General features: G+C 41.7%; 1 protein-coding gene across 1 annotated transcript in view; it reads right to left on the bottom strand.

Annotated features, from left to right (window-relative positions):
* The window catches only part of igsf9b (immunoglobulin superfamily member 9B), a 478,541-nt gene that overhangs the window by 25,755 nt on the left and 433,189 nt on the right, over window positions 1–19,597 (bottom strand). Inside the window, exons 14-18 of the mRNA XM_033049801.1 lie at window positions 15,601–15,827; window positions 13,901–13,985; window positions 13,618–13,779; window positions 7,330–7,375; window positions 4,900–6,576 (exon numbers count right to left, since the gene is read on the bottom strand). Coding sequence (XP_032905692.1) covers window positions 4,900–6,576; window positions 7,330–7,375; window positions 13,618–13,779; window positions 13,901–13,985; window positions 15,601–15,827 — 2,197 coding nt within the window. The remainder of the gene's footprint in view (window positions 1–4,899; window positions 6,577–7,329; window positions 7,376–13,617; window positions 13,780–13,900; window positions 13,986–15,600; window positions 15,828–19,597) is intronic.

Here is a 19,597-nt window from a genome sequence, read left to right as displayed (position 1 = left end):
GTTCTAATTGACCACCTCTTCGTAATTAGTTCAGGAGTCTCCCACTGATGGAAACATCTCAACATTTACCCTTAGGATCTTATATGTTTCAATAAGATCACCCCTCATTCTTCTAAACAATAAAGATTACAGATCAAACATTTTTTAGGTGTCAATATTCTCAAGGTGAAAGTATATATATAATCTACAATCAGGCAAATAAAAAGAAGCCTAGTCTAACGTTAAGCCTACTTTGTGGTTGGGATAATGAAGAGCGTCTAACTCTGAACTCAGTTCTATTGACTTCAATAGAACTAAATTTCAGAGTCAGATTAAGAAGACTGTGCAGTAACTGTCAACATGCATTTAGCTTCACTGAATAGGAATGATGCTCCTGGCATGCTCCGAAGTTCATAGGTCATTGGGGCAGAATTCAGTCATTCGGCTCATCGCCTAGTCCACCATTCAATCATGGCTGATCTATCTTTCCCTCAACCCCTTTCTCCTGCCTTCTCCCCATAACCTCTGACACCTGTACTAATCAAGAATCTATCTATCTGCCTTAAAAATAGCTTTCTGTGGCAATGAATTCCACAGATTCACCATCCTCTGACTAAACCCCCTACTGGTTTTATTATGGTGATGAGTTCCCATGTGTTTCAGGCACTTAGCTGTTAAACGCTTGGTATTTCTATAAATGAGGTTTAATTCCTCCTAGTAAACTCTCAATTACCACACAAGGTAACCCTTGATCAACATCGTTCGTGCAATGACACGCATTGATCTGATACTGCAGCGGATGCTTTTTATTGTCAGCAACTTAAATCAAAGACCAAAGAAAACACAAACTTATTGAAGTAATGGTTTGGGCCCCTGGGAAGTTGAAGCAAATTTAAAGTTTAAATAAAATGTGACCTAGCTGAACCATTTGAAAGCATCTTCAGCCAGAAGTTTCAAGCAGAGGATTTGCCTTGGGATTAGCCTGAAGCAAAACATGCTCGTTTTTGGCTAATTTGATTCACTACACATTATATCAAGCAGTTGCAGAATGTATTGGATACAGCAAAGTCTACAGGACCAAATGCCACCCTGACTGTAATAATCCAGACTTAGGGACCCTTAGTCAAGCTACTTCAGTACAGTTCCAATACAGACATCTCTCCAACAACGTGGATGGTTGTCGACATAATTCCTGCCTTCAGAAAGCAGGATCAACCCAACTCAGATAATTGCTGCCATATCAGTCTACAATTCGTCATCAATGGAGGGATTGAATGAATTAGTGATCATACTCAAAAATAAATAACTTAACTGATCTCAGTTTGGATTCCAATAGGCCCATTGCTTAGTTTACTTTAACTTAGAGATACAACAACAATGGCAGACTCCAAAAGAGCAAGTCAAGCCATCTCTATTGACTTTCAATGACATTAGTATCACCAAATCCTCCGCCATGACTGAATATTCTGACTCTACTGCAGGTGAACCACTCATTTCAAAAAGTCTTGCCATCAATAAATTACGAGATGAAACACTCCTCACTCAAGCAGCTATGAGAAGAAACCAGCCCTTTAGACTTTAGACTTTGATACATCATGGAAACAGGCCCTTTGGCCCACCAAGTCTGCGCTGACCAACGATCACCTCGTACACTAATACTATCCTACACACACACTGGGGACAATTTGCAGAAGCCATTTAACCTGCAATCCTGCACATCTTTGGAGTATGGAAGGAAACCGGAGCATCTATGCGGTAACAGGGAGAATGTACAAACTGTACAGGCAACACCCATAGTCAGGATCAAACCTGAGTCTTTGGCATTGTAGGTGAGCAACTCTACCACTGCGCCACTATGCCGCCCTTTTGATTTACTGTTCCCTATTCAATAGCTTTATGGGAACCTCCTCTATCTGCCTCTGATGTACGAATGGATAATAAATAGAAGCAGAGCATTTAAGCCCACATTTATGAATATTCTAAAAATAACCAAGAAGGCAAGACAATGTAATTCTACCACAATGTAACATCCCCTCATTTAGAAATACAATTTATGGGAATGTGAACTCATTTGACTTCAACATTGGATCTGTGGATAGTGCAGACTAGCCGATATACCTGCTACAGACAGTTCTTATATTCTGAAACAACTCTCTGCTTCAGATTCTGCCATTAAATATTGAGAAAAGCAACCAAGTAGCAACCAATGTGCTCCCAGTGACTGTTCCACGCTGGTTCTAGGTTGCACCTAGGACTCCAGTTTATCTACGTAAGGGCAGAAATGGGCTTCACATGAATTACGAACCTAATGTGCATCTGAAGCTGGAGAAGCATTAGGTGTACCATTATGAACAGCTCCCAGAGAGGCCTGGTCCAATTTTCTGATGGCAACTACTAAGAAATAATCGGTAACACAATCTTCATCCAATTTGTGCATGAACAATAGGAGTCAACAGACCATGTATATGCTTTCAATGAACGTTATGAAATACAGTGTATGCCTTCAACTCTGCTGCTGCTTTTCTATTCTCATACCTTTTGGTCCAATTTCCAACTCATTCATTCAACTTCGCTTTCATTTAAGTTTGAGGCTCTAGTTTTGGTTTTACATTTGTTACTCTCAACCTGAATGAAAAATTCAATCATCTTTTGATTCTTCTTCTCCCAGAGAAGCCTTTGCTCTACAATTAATCATCAATCCTGTTTCATTACACACAACCAACTGTTACTCTGCTCCCTGACTGGGGTCACAATGTGTTGAGAAACTGTCTTTACTTTCAAAACAACAAACAGTAATCTATGTGCAGTGAAGAAATTCTGATCATATCATTTCCTTTCTTTCGTGCAGATGAAAATGCTTGGCTGAAATGTACAATTGTTCCCAAAAGGCTAAGCAAATGTGAATGGTTTGCACCTAAATGCATGGGGCCAATGGACTGGATGGCAACCGTGTAACTCGTCATCAAAGCCTCTACTGCACCTATAGAAGTTAATTGCTAAGGAAGTTTGGATCTGAATATTCTTACTATGTTGGAAATGAGAACAAAAGGAATATGGAGCTGTATTTTAAAAAAAATACACATTTAAGGTGACCTTAAGATTAATTAAAAAGCAAATATAACGTTTCACTCTAAAAGGAAAGGTGTATTTGTTGGTGGGGTAAAACGAGGAGACATACTGATTCACTTCCAATTCATTTGGGAAAAGTTCTTGGATTAGCTTTAGGAGACATCTCAGCCACTGTTTACATTGCAAATACACTTCCATTTGTAAAACAAGACTCATGAATAATTTAGCCTTTTGCAAGAAGCCACATCATATTTTACATTGATTTGGTATGGTTTGATTTGTATGTGCTGGAAATTATCATTAGATTAGAAATGTCTATTTGCAAGTTTGGTGCACAAGTGCTTAACATCTTTACATTAAATTTCTATTGCACGAGATATGCCAACTGATTTGAAACAAATGAATTATTGCCTCTGTTAAAATGGTAAAAGGTGGATGTCAGTGGAGTGTACATGATGTTCTTAGGTTAATGTGGCAAACAGTAATTTCTAGGATCGTTAACATTCACAAGAAAGTAAAAACATAGAATGTAATCAAAACTGATGGTGATTTCAATGATGACCTATCACCAATTATTATGGTGACACTAATTACATGGGACTTATATGCAATTAATGCTACAATATCTGAGCAATATCATCAACCCAGAAACTTTTCATGAAGGACATCTGAGAGCACTCCCTAGGTGACATTAGTCACTATAACACTGAAGCTGCTTTAAGTGATTCCCTGCTCCCCCTCATCCTGCACTGTTTTGAAGATATTTCCTAACTATTCCCACTGTGGAAAAACTGAAGATACCCAGCCTTTTTATTACTTGAGAAGTAACTGAGTTTTATTGCAGTCTCAAGGCATAAATGTTGCCTAACAACCTTAAAAAAAACTGTATTATTTCACATGGTATGTCAGTCCCTCCGGTAAAATTGCAAACTATTTAAAATTATATATAAAGTTGAACATTTTATTTTTTTTGGTTTATAGAGTGTGAAATAAAGTTTGAAATCTTGCAGGGGAGGTTACTAAATTAATCAAACGTTATTGCCAATAAGCCATCCCCAATCAGGATGGTGACATTTGCTATATAGTGGTGGCTATGTGGTTCATTTTTGCTTCCGAAATGTAATCTCTTTTATTCAATTGAATGAATTTTGAGGCAGGGTGCAATGTGGGGATGCTACTACCTGTATATGATGCATTTGAGGCAACTGTCCAAGGCTGAATTTCTTGGCATTTGGTTTTTCCACTTTTCGGTTTGCTATGTGGGGTTTTAGTTAAGTGAGCGGCTATTCAGTGATGAAATCACTATGGCTAGGTACCACAAATCTCCCAGAGGTGTTGTCGAACAGCAACTGATGCCAGCAGAGGCTAAAATTGTGTCTCGGAGATTCCGAGATATTTATGTCCAGGTTTCTTTGAGATCAGTAACTAGCCCATTCCTTCTAAGGCATTAATGCCATAAACACTGGGCGTTGCTTCAGGTTGTCAGTGAAATGATCTATACAACCGTTTCCTTTCATTGAGCGCTTCAAATCCTGACACATATTACATGTGAATTTTGCCCAAGAGGTTGACAATATTATTCCAATGATTTACATTTATATTCAATCCGATACCATATTTAGAATCTTATGCAGCTGTGGCATCACTAGTCTATTTTTAGATTCCTTTCCCTCCAAATGTAGGGAACAGCTCTATAAATGGTCCGAAACACTGTCAAGATTTATGCACACTTGAAAGAAAAAGGCAGCTATGCTGGAAGACAGGAATTCACAATAAATCAATAATACTTTTAGTGGCATGGAAGTTGGCTTTCCAACTGATCTGGTTCAACATTCTTTATCAAATACCTACCCTGAAGTAGATAAGTGTGAAGGTGGGTGTTCAAAAGGAGGAATGTCTTCACCTCTCCACCTTTGGGAAGGGATCTGACTATAAAACTCGCTGTGGCCTGTTGCAGGAGAGAGGGATCCTGTGTAGCTGCCTGTCGAAGGTGTCAGTGCCATGTGAGGTCTATAACTGGGGCTTCCTCGTCTGCTGCCCTGGCCAGCAGTGCTGCTTTGTGCTGGTGAGGAGGATAGAGAGGACCTTCTGGATAAGCTAACAACAGCAGGAGGCTGAAGGGTAATTTCAGACATCTCCACAGAGATACCTGCAGGAAAGATGCCTCGGGAGGGCTGCATGATACTGGGTCGTGGTCGAGGGCGGGAGGAGTTCTCTGGGGAGGCGTGATGGGAACTCAGAGGACTCTGACTCAAAGGGGAGAGCCGAGAAGGCTGTAGAACCACCTGGTGTAAACTGGCCTCAGTCCTTCTGCCTTGCCTAGGGCTAGGTCTGGGCCTGGGTCTTGGTTCGTACCACCTGCTGTCCAGACTGAATGTGCTTGTGCCACTGGCAACAGCCTGTCTGGCTGATTCAGTGTAAGGCAATGTGGGTGCACTTATACCATGGCTGGTATGCTTTAGCTGCCCGTGGCTGGTCTCTTGCATAGGTTGATGCGGATGTCTTTGAGAGAGAGAGGCAGATCCTTTAGATTTACTGGAAGCTTTGCCAGTCTGACACTTTGGTGCCTCCAGATACAGCACACTGTGGTACGGTGCTGAGACCTGGAGTGAGTAAGGGGGCCCACCCCTCGGAAGACCAGCCTTTGGCAGTGTACTCTCAGGTGTATCTTGATGGTGTGAGAACATAACTGGAGAGCTCTCAATGCTGCTGATAGACAATTTATTCCTTCTCCATGGCTCAGGAGACCGCATAGTGGTTGGCGTGTGAGTCAAAGGCAGGGTGCTGCTGGAAGTGACCAAATGCTGTCCATCAGGGTCGCCGTGATCTGCAGGGAGGGTGGGATGACCATAGGGTCCTTCAGCAAGTAATAGAGGTGAAGACATCATTGAACTGAGGGGACTGATATCTGGCATGTAAAATGGCTGACCATCTTGGTCTGCTGAGCTACTGCTGAGGTAGCCATAAAACTGGCTGTGTGGGTAACCTTTAGCAAGTCTCCTGGTCTGACCGGTGGCCTGTAGCCTGGCTTCTAAGCTTCCCATGCATTCGTCTGCATTCTGGAATGACGGGGTGTATGCTGGTGGCTGTAAGTATGAGTCTTGACTGGATGAAAGAGGTGAAAGCTGAGACTTCAAGCACATAATGGCAGTAGGAGTTAATGTGTCATTGTTTTCCTCATCGGACTGCCGGAATTCAGGATACGTTTCCGTCTCTTCTGCAAAGGGGAAGCCCTCAATCCTCCTAGTCTTCAATGATATCTCCATCCCTGTGTGGTCCATAATGAAGCGTCCATCCGGGCCTCTGCTGATTAGCTCGATGGGGGTAGTGACATCAGCCTCAGCCTCATGCTTGGAGACACTGTACTTCTTGCTGGTTATTGCTCGCTTTGTCTTTTTGTACAAGGACATTTCCCTTTCCCTGCCAGGACTCATCATCTTGGCATGTATGGCTTGAGCATCTTCAGAGGAGTCTGATGGAGCTCGGAGTGTCCTGACGCTTTCAGGACTCACCTTTCCTGAGGAAGATCTGAGAGACCAAAATCAGAGGCAACAGTAACCCTGCATACTTTCATGTTTACAATTTTGCTACTGTCCAGTGAAGTAAAGCATCATTTTTATTGCTTTAGCTGCCACTATTCACTAATAACAAGTCCTTTTGACTATTAATTTAATGTCATCAGTTATGAAGTTGTGGCAGTTGGAATACATCTCATGAAGATAGCCCTCATTTGGGGAACATTTAATCAGTTATGCAACTATATTATGAATATAATGCAATTTAAAGTAATAATGAGGGAATTTATAAGTTGATTAATACTGCCAACTGATGCGTGTTTTTACAGCAATAGGATACCAGAGAGATAATGGAGTGGTGAATTAATGGCACTTTGGTGCGCTGTGTATAGAACATAGCAAACTACTCTGTTTATGGAACCATAATTCTTCAAGCTACTGCAGATTAAAGATTTAAGAACAAATCCTCCAGTTTCCTGTAGGAAAGCTGTAAATTACATATGGATTTATGTTCTGCTTTAAAATTTAGTAGGATCTATGCGACTAAGGCTGCCAGTTCACTTACAATCAGCACAATCAGAGACATTATAGAACAACCACTTTATTGGTCTCTGTTATTGATTGTAAAACAAAGTTTACTGCTAGTCTGACATGGATCTTACACCAAAGTTTGGCTATCATCTCTGAGAGAATGAATCAAATCAACCACATTGATTTATCACAGACACAAACACGGACAAAATCATAAAAGGGACTGGTTACTTACGGGGATTCCACACTCTTTCGGCAGTGTGTTATTGAGAGAGGAGGATCTGGAGGAGAACAAGCATGTGCATTAAACAGCTAGAAGGGAATCAAATCACTTAATATTAGAAATACTTTTCACACAAAAGCATGGCCGCAGCCTAGGCACATCAGAGTTATCATATTAAAATAACCTCCTGTGATACAATACAAGGGGGTTGATCTCGAGAGAGACGGATAGTAGACACAAACTGGCAGTTTATCGTTCACCTCTGCAGATTTTTATTTCCATAGGGAGGAGATGAGATGCTTCAGTGCCATAACATTTTAGAGCTCTATGATATACAATGGTTCATATAAAAATGAACATATTGAGGTTTGCGAGCCTCTGCATTGTGCCAATGCTTTCTTTGGCACGGCATTTTTTCTCTTATTTTTCCCAGTAATTAGAAAGTTAAATATACGAGGTTCTGTTTATGGCACAATGAGCTTCACCCTCATTATGCCTCTTGCCGTTAAGTACATTTTAGACTAGATTTGTCAGCTGGCAATAGGATTTCTATGTAAAAGAGGTTTGGGTAATCTCATTCTTTACATGAGTTTGCCACAGTGCAAAGTGGCACCTATTTTGATATCAAATGGATGTCCTAATTTTGATGAACTGCATGGAGTCAGAAAAATGAAATATCTCCCGTTCAAAGTGGTCCCTCTCGTTGGTTATAAACACATCATACAGGGTTTTGCACCTAATCTGTCTGTGAGTTATTAATGCTAACGCCAAATCACAGATTCTCACAATATATTATGCCATTAAATATGAATGGGTTCACATCAACAGGAAATAATTGATTGGAAGAGCAACTGAAGCTGCTGAAGTGGGACAGTTCTATTTCACAGGTCAAATATTCTTCAATTGTATGCGCAAGTCATCATCAAACAGAGAATTAAACCTTGATTTCTTCTCAACATAATTTTGGCATTCAAGTGCAGAATAATAAATGCTAGTACACATCATTCTGTAATGAGAGCTCAAACACATTGTTTTGCCAGTAACAAGATATAAGCAGAATTCATAAAGTTTGAACCTGGCGTACAAAATATTTAATTACCTCAGAATCCCTCAGTGTATTGAGTGAAATATAATAGTTACAAACAACTTATTTTCAATATCACGAGTTATGAAGCTAGTCGTACTTGTATGGAATACACACATCATCCATATTAAATAGATATCAAGGTTTCGAAATAAATTGAGGTACAGTTCGTATTGTTTTCCTGCATCAAGCTTTTCTTATTGAATCTCACTGCCCTGGCACTGAAAAGGGCTTTTATTATGTACCTGGATTCACCATGAACCATTTAAAATAATGTAGATATCCCTTCATGATGTTAACCAAGTGCTTAAGCACAAGTTCAGAATAACATTGCAAAGAGCTCCTATGCATTTCACTTTCTCCTATAGTCTACTTAGAAAGAGATTGGTGATGTTTGGAAATGAATCCTCAATGACTGGAGGCCTGAGACAGATGGGAGGACAATATTGTAAAAATCCGCCATTCTGCAAATTACAAAGGGAATGCTTTCGTGGAAAACATTTCATACCACAAAATGTTGCGTCAGGAGAAAGAGTGGGCAGAATGTATTAACGGGGGTTTTGGACAGCGTTTTCCTATACATGTAACGATGTAACATGTAACTACTCATTACAGTGAAAATTAGATTTGTAAAAGGAGAGTTCGTAAATTGAAGAATGCTTGTATTGTGGAATGATAAGAACCCTCTAGTTCATTTGGCATCAGTCAAAAATCCCACGCTGCCTTCATGATTGTCACTTGAGAAAGACAGCGAGAACGCAGAACTGTGTTGTTTTTTTCGAAGATAGACACAAAACGCTGGAGCATGACAGGCAGCAACTCTGGAGAAAGGGAATGGGTAACGTTTCGGGTCAAGACCCTTGTTTTACTGCAGTTGGCCAAGCAAAATGTTCCATAATAATTCTGGGGAGTAAGGGTTTATGATCTCAGTACTTCACCTGATTGCTGACCCCAACCAGGAGGAACAAAGAACTGCAGATGCTGATTTATACCAAAGATGGATACAAAGTGCTGGAGTAACTCAGTGGGTCAGGCACCATACCTGGAGAAAAAGTATGGGCCATGTTTCGGGTCGGGATTGGGTCGGGTCCGAAGAAGGGTCCCAACCCAAAACGTCACCCATCCTCTTTCTCCAGAGATACTGTCTGACCTACTGAGTTACTCCAGCAGTTTGTGTCTATCTTTACTACAAAAATGCGTGTCCCCATTAACTTCCCCAGTAACCAACTGTGCTGCAATCGTTCGTTCATTGGATCTTGCCTTTTCTGAGCAGATGTCCTGCTGGGTTAGTTCTTCGTGTGAAACCTGGCTGTGCCTGACCTGTTGCATCACATGTAAGTGGTGCTGGAGCCTGATATAACTGGCAATCCTTTACTGTTCCTGCTAATCCTGATCGACTAAATGCTGTGTAAAGGACCATCAAATCCAATATTACATTTGGCAAGCACTGCAGGTTCAGCTGAAGTAAACAGTAATTTACCCTTTAAATTATAATCAACACAACAGATTGAAGATTCTGAAGCCATACTGGTTGATAAGGAAGGGGCCAATACCATTGACATACGGAATTCATTCCAATTAATTTAGTCAGTTATTGACATACTCAGAGCAATTTTGTAGAAATGCACTTTTCCCTAACAATGATATGTGTGAATTTGAAGTTAATGAGAAGATAAAGGAGTTGTCTATTGGAGGTTGAAACCGTAACTGACACAAATAAAGTGCATGTAGTTATTGGAGGTCAAGAGAGCAGTGCAGACGTTCTGCCATCAACGGCATCATTATCCAACTCCCTTCCTTTGTACATCAGGGTGATGCTGCTTGATGACGCATTTCATACTGGCCTGATGACTGGACAACATGTCGGCTTGGGATGAACAGTGACAATATATATAATTGCACAAAAATGTCAACATCAACATCATAACAGAATCAAACCCTGTACCACTAACCCCTCAGGGTGAACACTAACCTAAAGGCCAGATGGAGCATCCAGCGCTACACTCTTGCAGCAACAACAGAGTAAACGCAGGGAAATCTGTGACATGGTTCATTTCTTGTAACTTTAAAGCCTCTATATGCTCATCACGTTTGCAATGAAAAGGTCAGGAACTACTTGAAGGTTTGCAACTGTAACAGGAACATCAATTGCATCGAGGACAGAGCAAGGTGCCTGCTCATCACTCTACAACTGCATCATCTAAAGTCCATGTTAACTACATCATGCAATGTACCAATTGATCAGATACCGGTGAAGTAGGTGTCCAGCCTCTCAACAACAACCATCAAGAAAGAGAAGTGAAATAATGTTACTGTGATCTCCAATTTGGGTCGCATGGCCAAAGGGACAGTCGAGTCGTGGCTGTACCCCAGCAGCAGGCCTGGCACGTCCGTTGTGAAACCGGGAACCCGCCTGGAGCGGGAAGCAGCCGATCCTGGCATCTGCTCATCGCCGAGGACCAGAGAAACGGAGAAGAGAGTGGAGAAAATCGGCGAGGGCGGATGCAAGAACAAAGAGCTGGTAAGAAGATCTGCGGGTCTTGCCTTCCGCACCCTCAAGGTCATCTGCGGGTGGCGCCCCCAGAACTCACGGGCTGAATGGTGTCTGGGCTATGACGGTTCGCTATGGGCTATTACGATCCAGATTATGGCGACGGCTCCCATGGCTCTCTATAGCCAGCTGCAGCTTGGACTTTGAAAATGGTGCCAAATCTGATGTCGCTTGATTATGGTCTCAGTGGGCAAATTCTGTACAATTTGTACCTATACTGGGATTGTACTTATTATGTATGGTAATAATTGACTGAACTGTATGGAAATAAAAAAGTAATTTCACTAAACCTTGGTACATGTGATAATAAAGAACCATTGAACCATCATGGTGAAGCTAACTTGATCTGGATCTGCATTACTTTTTGTTCTTCATCTGCTCCAAAATCCTGGCATTCCTAAAGTAATATTGTTAGCAAGCCACCGAAGATGGAAGATGGCTCAATGGTTTCAGGAATGGGTTCACCACCACTTTCTCAGAGTTAATAACATTAATAAATGTGTCCCTGCCAGAACTGCCTACATCCAAGAACAAGTAAGGAATATAAAACATGTGGGGAATGGATCCATATTAACTGATGTACCAAAACACTGAGCTGTAATAGTGTGACTATCTTTGCTTTAGTCATGCATGCCTTGTTTCCGGAAGAAATGAACAATTCTTCTCACTATTAAAAATGTTCACGTAAAAAGGTTCTTTGGACTTTCAAACAACTGCTGAGATATTTAGTCTCTTCAAGAAATCTTTCATAGCTGCAACATTATGATTTAATGGATGAGCATTGACTGGTATTTATTCTCTATTTACACATTCGGTCACTGGTCATACAGCCGGATCATTGATAAAGTGCTGGAACACTGTGCAAATTCTGATCACAAACATGATCTCATAAGTCCAACCTAACTGTTTATATACGGAACGTTGTCATCAGAGTGAAATAGTAAAGCAGAAATTAATTTGTGTTAAGAGATTTCAAATCTCTAATTATAACAATAATAACAATATTGTTCTTCTTTTTCCTCTTCTCCTCCTCTTCCTCCCGTCATGTCTGAGGATGATTTACTTCCACTCTGGCTCTGTGGGTTCTGAAGAGACTGATGTAGACAATGTTGGAAACGCACACTTTTCCACATTTGGGAAGGGAGTGCTTGACGGTGAGGGTGGTTTGTTTGGGAGATTTTGAATTCATTCTTCTATTGATGCTGGATGTTGTAAAGTTCTTACTGCATGGACTCAGAAGCCTTTGGGTGTTCTCCGATAAATATCACATTTGTCCCTCTATCAGGCCTCACTTTCCCACGGAGTCAAGTAAAAATAACTTACATCAGAACTTCCACAACCTCAAAATTCGTTAAGTCAATTTCAACGAAGAAAGGTACTTTCACAGTAGCTATGATTGAGGCTGGCTATTAGTGTTCCTCTTCTCTTGGTGTATCTCCTCAGGTTATTTCTTGTGTTTTCCTCGGTTCCAGAAAAGGCAGGGGCAGTTGAACGAGACAGCGAGCCAACTCTTGTAAAGCTGGGGATTCGCTGACAGCAGAATGTAGGACTAATCTCTGCTTGTTTTGGAAAATTAAACAAACAAAACTGCAAATCAACAAAAGCCATTGCCATGAGGCTCAGTAAATTTAGAACATTGTTGTCAAAGCAATTGATGGATTTGTCTGAATCCAGCCTACTTATTTTAAATTCATTAAGTCTCTTATTGATGAGGAGTCCGTTTCTAATGGACACACGCTCAACCATACACCATTCACAACCGAAAGTAAACTATTCAATTATATTTACTTTTCAATACTGTCCTGAAGAGAAGGCATTGTAGTAAACTATAGGAGACAGCCCAGAAGTAATGAACAGTAGATGGGTAAAATCCATGAGCATTCATGAATCAGACTGGTGGCACAAGCTGAGTGAAAAGTATTGCAACTATAACAAAATCACAGACTACTCCACAGAGGTTGGATGAATCAATTTAAAAAATATTATCATTGCAATGAATCACTCATCATCTCCCAGTGAATTCAACATTCTTTGAATACATCAGAAAGGTAAAGTATGAAAACCAACTATTTGGATTTTGTGTTGGTAAGGGTGATTACACTTTGACTGGGGCCTGCAGCCTATTTCCCTTATTTCTCCCTTTGCAACCAAAAGGTTGAACTGAGAAATGAAATACCAGGATACAGACAATATGATCCACGATCTGCCGAGGATTGGGCTGTTGGGGAGGACTTTGCTTCACTCTGGCCCGACAATGGGTTTCAATATTGATCAGTATTGATCTAAGCTTCCGTAACTAATAACAGGTGCTCACAGGTTATTTGATCTGTACCCAATGGCTGCCACTGATCAGAGGGTTTTGGAACCATCAGGGTCTGGAACCAGAGGACATGAATCACTAACTCCATGCTTATGGAAAATAATGGGAGAGATACGTTTGTCAGGATGAGATGCTTTAACAATGCTGACTTATTTCCCATGGGTAAGCACATGTCTGTGAAATACAAAGATCAGTGCGTAAATTTATTAAAGCAAGATTTAAATCTCAACATGTTTCGATGCTTTCTATCAAGGGCTAACAGTTCAGTCCATGGATAATGGGTGGACATCTGCCTTTCGAGTGGCAAGTGTGTCCCTCCCAAATGATAGGCCAGCTCCTACTTACCCCTCTTTCTCTTATTTTTCCGCTTCCTCTGCCTGTTCACAAAGCATGCAGCCAGAGTGCTGAATAAAATGGCTGCAGCCAGGAAACAAATGGTGGCGACAATCCCAGCCACAACTGGACGCGCCAAGCCTTCCTCCAGCACCTCAGGCGGTGAAAAGATGTCTAAAAGCACAGAGAACTTGTCAAAGGAAACAACAATGGTCCATCCATGCATTTGAACAACTTCTCTCAATCTTTATACAATGGAAGCTTCATAAAAAACCCCCACTTACGCACGGCTTACCTGAGCTAGAAACCCCGACCACATTGCTTGGCTCACTGATCAGGTCCTGCATGACAGCCATTACACGGAATTCATACCAGGAGTCCTGACAGAGGGAGAAAATAAAATGTCCACTTATTATTCTGTTATCTCTGCAACATCTGATACCCATTTTCTCCTTACTTGTTCTTTAAGTAGAACCATAATTTTCTACAAGGATAGATCATCCCTTTTGCCTGTTAACATTTGAATCACCACTGCAAACATGAAAGGACACAGAGTTTAATGTTTTGAGTGCATTACTGGGGTGGGTGGGACTAATGTTGATAGGGTATCTTGGTCAGCAAGTTGAGATGAAGGGTCTGTTTTCATGGTTTAAGACTCCATGATTCTATGTTAGTTATGATCAAACAAGGACCCCACCTGCAATCACCTTCCCTCCTGCCATTGTTTACATCCATTGGAGTGCATTGACCAAACTGTGTTTTGATTTCTGCTCCATCCAATGTCTTCCATCTCTCTCCCAACCAGAACTCGACGACCTCTGCATTTACAGAGAGCCTTTCATCTTCGCAGAAAGAGGAGTCCTTCATCTTATCATACATCATGGGTTTGATCTCAGTAAAATAGTTAATCCAATGCACTAAAAAATGGTAACGTTTAGCCTTCCAAGGTGATAGTCAAGGTAAATGTTCACCTTGATGCTTCAGTAGTAATGGGGACGAGGAAGCCAGTCTCCCGCCCAATGTTCATCTCATTCAAATTATTAGAATGAAACTCAGTCGGGATCTGTAATGTGTTCACATTGCAAGACAGGTCCCTGTGATAAAAATGTACCATATTACCAGAGAAAAATACTCTATGAAGAGTGTATACCACAGCATTCCACTGTCTAATTGGTGGGTTTAGTTAAAATGGTGCATCTGTTTTACATATAATGGAACGCAGGGTGGACCATGCTAAGCCCAACACCAGCTGAGGAGAGGCTGAGTGGTAGCTTCTGGTTACTCCACAGAGCGCAGGAGAGTTCCTCCAAGCTCTACACACTCCATGTTCGGCCCACAGCTATTGTTGTTCTCCAAATAGGAATAACCTTCTTCTGGACAAAAGACCAGGCAGTAAACACTAGATATGACCACTCTGTCTATATGATACGGAAACACATCATGGCCTCTCCACAAGGCTACCCTGCAATTAACTTGAGATCTGTTCTTGGGCGCTAGGGAACCTGCTGCATTATATTATTGGCCCAGATAAATTGATTAAAGAAACCAGGTCCGGTATTAACAAATTATAGGTTTAGTCTAACCCACCCCCACCCAGAAAATGGTGATCAATTACCTCATGTCAATATAGTCTTTCGTAGAAACAGGGAACTACAGATGCTGGTCAATACACAAAACGATACAGTGTCAGAATAACACAGCAGGTCAGGCAGCATCTCTGAGGAACAAGGATAGGTGACATTTTGGGTCTGAAGAAAGGTCTCAACCTAAAACATCACCTATCCTTGTTCTCCAGAGACACAGCCTGACCTGCCGAGTTAGCTTCAGTTTAGTTTATTGTCACTTGTACCAAGGTACATTGAAAAGCTTTAGTTGTGTGCTGACCAGTGATTGGAAAGAAAGTACTCCAGCACTTTGTGTTCGACCAAGTCTGTTCTTGCATCCACCCTGAATTTTTTTGAAGATTCTTTCAGTAGCTGCTCAATAATGCCTTACCAGAGATAACTCCTTGGTCAGCAATTCGGTTTCAGTGCCTGGTATTGCTTCATCTAAAATCTCCCACCGTTCTCCCAGACGGAACTCCATGATATAATGGCTGATCGGATAGCTATGGTTGGCTGGTGTAAGCCAAGACAGCAATACTCCTTGGTGTGTTCGATTGGCTGTTAGGCACCTTGGTGGAGAAAGCAGCACCAGTGGTTCTCGGGTGGTTATAGGGAAAGCTGAAAGAGTGAACAAGGTTATAGACTCTTCTGCTGAAAGTATTCTTCCGTAGCAGCGGCACAATTAAATGCTACCTGATTGCAAATACAGAGCATCCAACACACACTACATAATCCTCTTTAGTATTTAGGGTTCGATTAGAGGTCCACCACCAATTTTCCAACAACTGGTGGTCCCGCACCTCTTTTAAATCAGACAAAATTATGAACGTGCACTTGAAATGTCCCCCTTGAAGTCCACCCCTAAATATGTGGCACCAAGGCCGGGTGAGGCGGCTGTACTCGACCTCATTTGGCACTTCCACGGCTGATCAACGAGTGGAATCTCCTCCCTGCTACCGGGGATCAACCTCCAGCCCGGCCAGAGACGGCAGATCTCTTTCCATAGACGACTTCTGCGGGCCGGTATCTCAGTCCCTCAAGGCCATGACCAAAGATCTTATAGCTTATCTGCTCTAAGATCTTTGGCCATGACGTCTGTTGGTCCGGTTCTGGAAGCAAGGGTGCCAGAAAATCGGTGGTGGACCTGTATATACCACCAGGGGAGCCGCATGATGGCAGCCTCACAATAGTCTGTCTGCTTTGTCGTCTTTTTTTTGTTATTTTTAGTGTGTTTTAAAAGTTCATGTAAATGTTCTCTGGTTTGTTTTATGTGGAGGAGGGGGAGGGGGTCGGAGGAACCTTTAAAAAAAAATCTCTTATCCTGCCGGAGTTGCGATTGTTTTCCGGGTCGTATCTCCGGTTGCTCTGCGGCCTAACATCGTGGAGCTGGAGGCCTCGCTCGGGACTGACTTTGAGCCACACCGCGGGGCGTGGACTTACCATCGGAGCCGATCCCTTGCCTGGGATTGCTCCCACCGTGGCCTGCGGATTTTACCATCGAGAGCTCGCAGTCTCGGGTAGAGACCGTAGATGTCGGGAGCTCCTACGACGCAGAAGGTTTGACCAGCCCCGACCCGGGGTCTGATCGCCGGCGCGGGGGAGCTGAGATTCCCCCCGATGCTGGAGCTTGATCGCCCTGACGCGGAGGGAGAAAGATTGCCCCGTCAACAGAAGGCTTGAGGCCGCTGACCTCGGGAGAACAAAGAAGGGAAGAGATTGAACTTTTTTGTGCCTTCCTTCACAGTGAAGTATATAGAGGAGTCACTGTGGTGGATCTTTACGTTAAAATGTATTTTGTGTGTTATGGTGCTTTTTAGTTGTATGACTGACTTGGCAAATGAAATTCCTTGTATGTTGCAAAACATACTTGGCTAATAAAGTATTATTGTATTGTATTGTATTGCATTGCAACCTTACAATTTCCTTTCCTTAATCCAGGCAATGTCAGCAGAATCTATTTTATGTTAAATTGTGGAAAGGAATTGTCCAAGGGGTACAAACCAGGATAAAGGGAAGGACCAAGTATCCTTTGCAGAGTAGAAACCTCCAGGAGACGAAGATTTAAGGAAATTAGAGAGGCGAGGAACATTTTTTTCAGCTGGACAAGTATTGAGGGCTCTGGGACTCGCTGCTTGTGGTGGAAGAGAGTAAATCTTTTATAACACTTCAGAAATTCCATGGATGGGCCCTTGAACAGTTATCCAGCAAAGCTATAGACTGAACTCAAACATTCTTCTTAGCATTTTGACGAAAATGGCAAATGTTTTGTGGTCTTTCATTGACATCAATTTTATTGCCAGAAAACAGGAAAGCACGTGTGTAATTATATTTCTGTGAGAAAACATTCATATCGCATGAGAAAAATCGAGGCCTGGCGGATCTCCCAATTCCAAATGGTTTCATTGCATTGTGCAGTCTGGTCCAGAGACCTGTCATTCATTGAGGTCTCGATTTGATGTTGATTTGCACTAAGTTACTAATGTCAGCTGAGATTTTAACACTGATGTGATGAATACAAAGTACCACAGTATCTCAAAATAACTGCACTGGACATTAGGTGAGATGAGAAAATGGTACGTGGTGCTCCGTGAAATGAGCAGATAGTCTCCCCATTATCCAGACTCATCAAGGTCTACCTTGAGTTCACCTCCTTCAGACAACTTGGAGCAAAGACTGAATGGGGACACTCTTTGTCCCACACATCCCTTCTCCGCCTTCACTTCTATAAAAACCAACATGCATTTCTCTCTTTCCCACTTTTATCAAAGTCGCAGAACTGACACGTCAACTGTTTCCCTTTCCACACCTAACCTGCTGAGTTCTTCCAGCATTTTCTGCTTTTGTTTCAGATGCCCAGCATTTGTTATTTTCATTTCATTTTCATGCATTCGGATGTGTCCGTGGCATCAAGCAACAGATCATGATGATGTCAGACTGAGCAACAGAACAGCCAAGAAAATTCTCTGTCCAAAAATGTCTACATAAAAAATATATAAGTAAGATTTAAAGTTGTGAAGGAGTTGGGTTGCTGAGTTGGCCAGAGCTGGTGCATTTGGGATGATTGCCAAGTCAAAGAATTGATGATTTAACCTTGGTGACAATACATTTTGAATGAGGAGGCCCATTTTCAATATGGTCATTACTGTGCAGTGCAATGATGAATTAAGATTCTACTGTTGAATTTCTAGACTGATCAAGTATTTTTCATTCAGTTGATGCATGATTCTTCAGCACGTTCTGCCACCTGCTGGCAAATCTGAGAACTTCTAAGAGCCCCAGATATTGGTTAGTTTCCAACTTTGAATTTCTTCCCTCACCCAATGCCCAATGCAGTTATTTTGAGATACTGCCGAAACATGGGCACTTTGCACTCATCAAATCAGACCCAACAGTTCAAAGGCAGACACACAAAGCTGGAGTAACGCAGCGGGTCAGGCAGCATCTCTGGAGAAAATGAATAGGTGATGTTTCGGGTCGAGACCCTTCTTCAGTGTAAAGAAGGGTCTGGACCCGAAATGTCACCTATTCGTTTCCTCCAGAGATGCTGACTGGCCTGCTGACTTACTCCAGCTTTTTGGGTCTATCTTCAGTTTAAACCAGCATCTTCAGTTCCTCCTTCCACCAACACCAACAGTTCAAAAGCAGGAGCTTGTGGTGAAATGGATGGGAAAGAGATAGTAAAAGTAAGGAATTAGCAGATCAGCAAGATAGGACTTCACAGTCATCAGGGAATAATCTGAACATCTATAGAATTTATTAATTTAATTTCTCCTGAAGCTTTTTTTATTTGTGGTTTAAAACTTCCAGAAAATTTAGAAAATGCTTGCCTGTTGCATAACATAACCGTGTTATTGTGCTCAAGGTCATTCAATGTAATTGTGTTTACAAATAGGGTAAATGTCTGATTTAACTCCATTGAACATACAACTAGTATTCAGGGACTTCCAACACATTTAATGCACCAAGGAAGAAGCAACTGTACAGTCAGTTGTGTGCTGAAGCAAAGCAAGAATGTCATTGTCCTATACAGGGACACATGACAATAAATTCCCTTGAACTTGAACTTGAGAACATATATTCTCAGCACTCTGTAATCACGTCTTCTTCACTAGAGCCACATGAAATATCACATCTCATGTGCAACACTAGTACCAAAACCACTCCTAGAAATACCGTATTTTGAGATGTAATCCTGCATCCATGATTATGTATTTTACACACAAACACTTTCCATCTTCATGTCTGGTTAAAATGTAAAAATGCCCTAGTTTGTGACTTTGTGATATAGTCATTAGTATTTTGTGGTTCAATTGAGTGTGGTTGCCAGATCAGCAACTTCTGTATTGGACGATTCAGAACCGAATCAGAGGGTTGGACATGGTTCATTC

The sequence above is a fragment of the Amblyraja radiata genome, chromosome 33 (genome assembly GCF_010909765.2).
Source record: "Amblyraja radiata isolate CabotCenter1 chromosome 33, sAmbRad1.1.pri, whole genome shotgun sequence".
In the NCBI taxonomy this organism is placed as follows: Eukaryota; Metazoa; Chordata; class Chondrichthyes; order Rajiformes; family Rajidae; genus Amblyraja; species Amblyraja radiata.
This window is presented reverse-complemented; position numbering and strand designations above follow the sequence as displayed.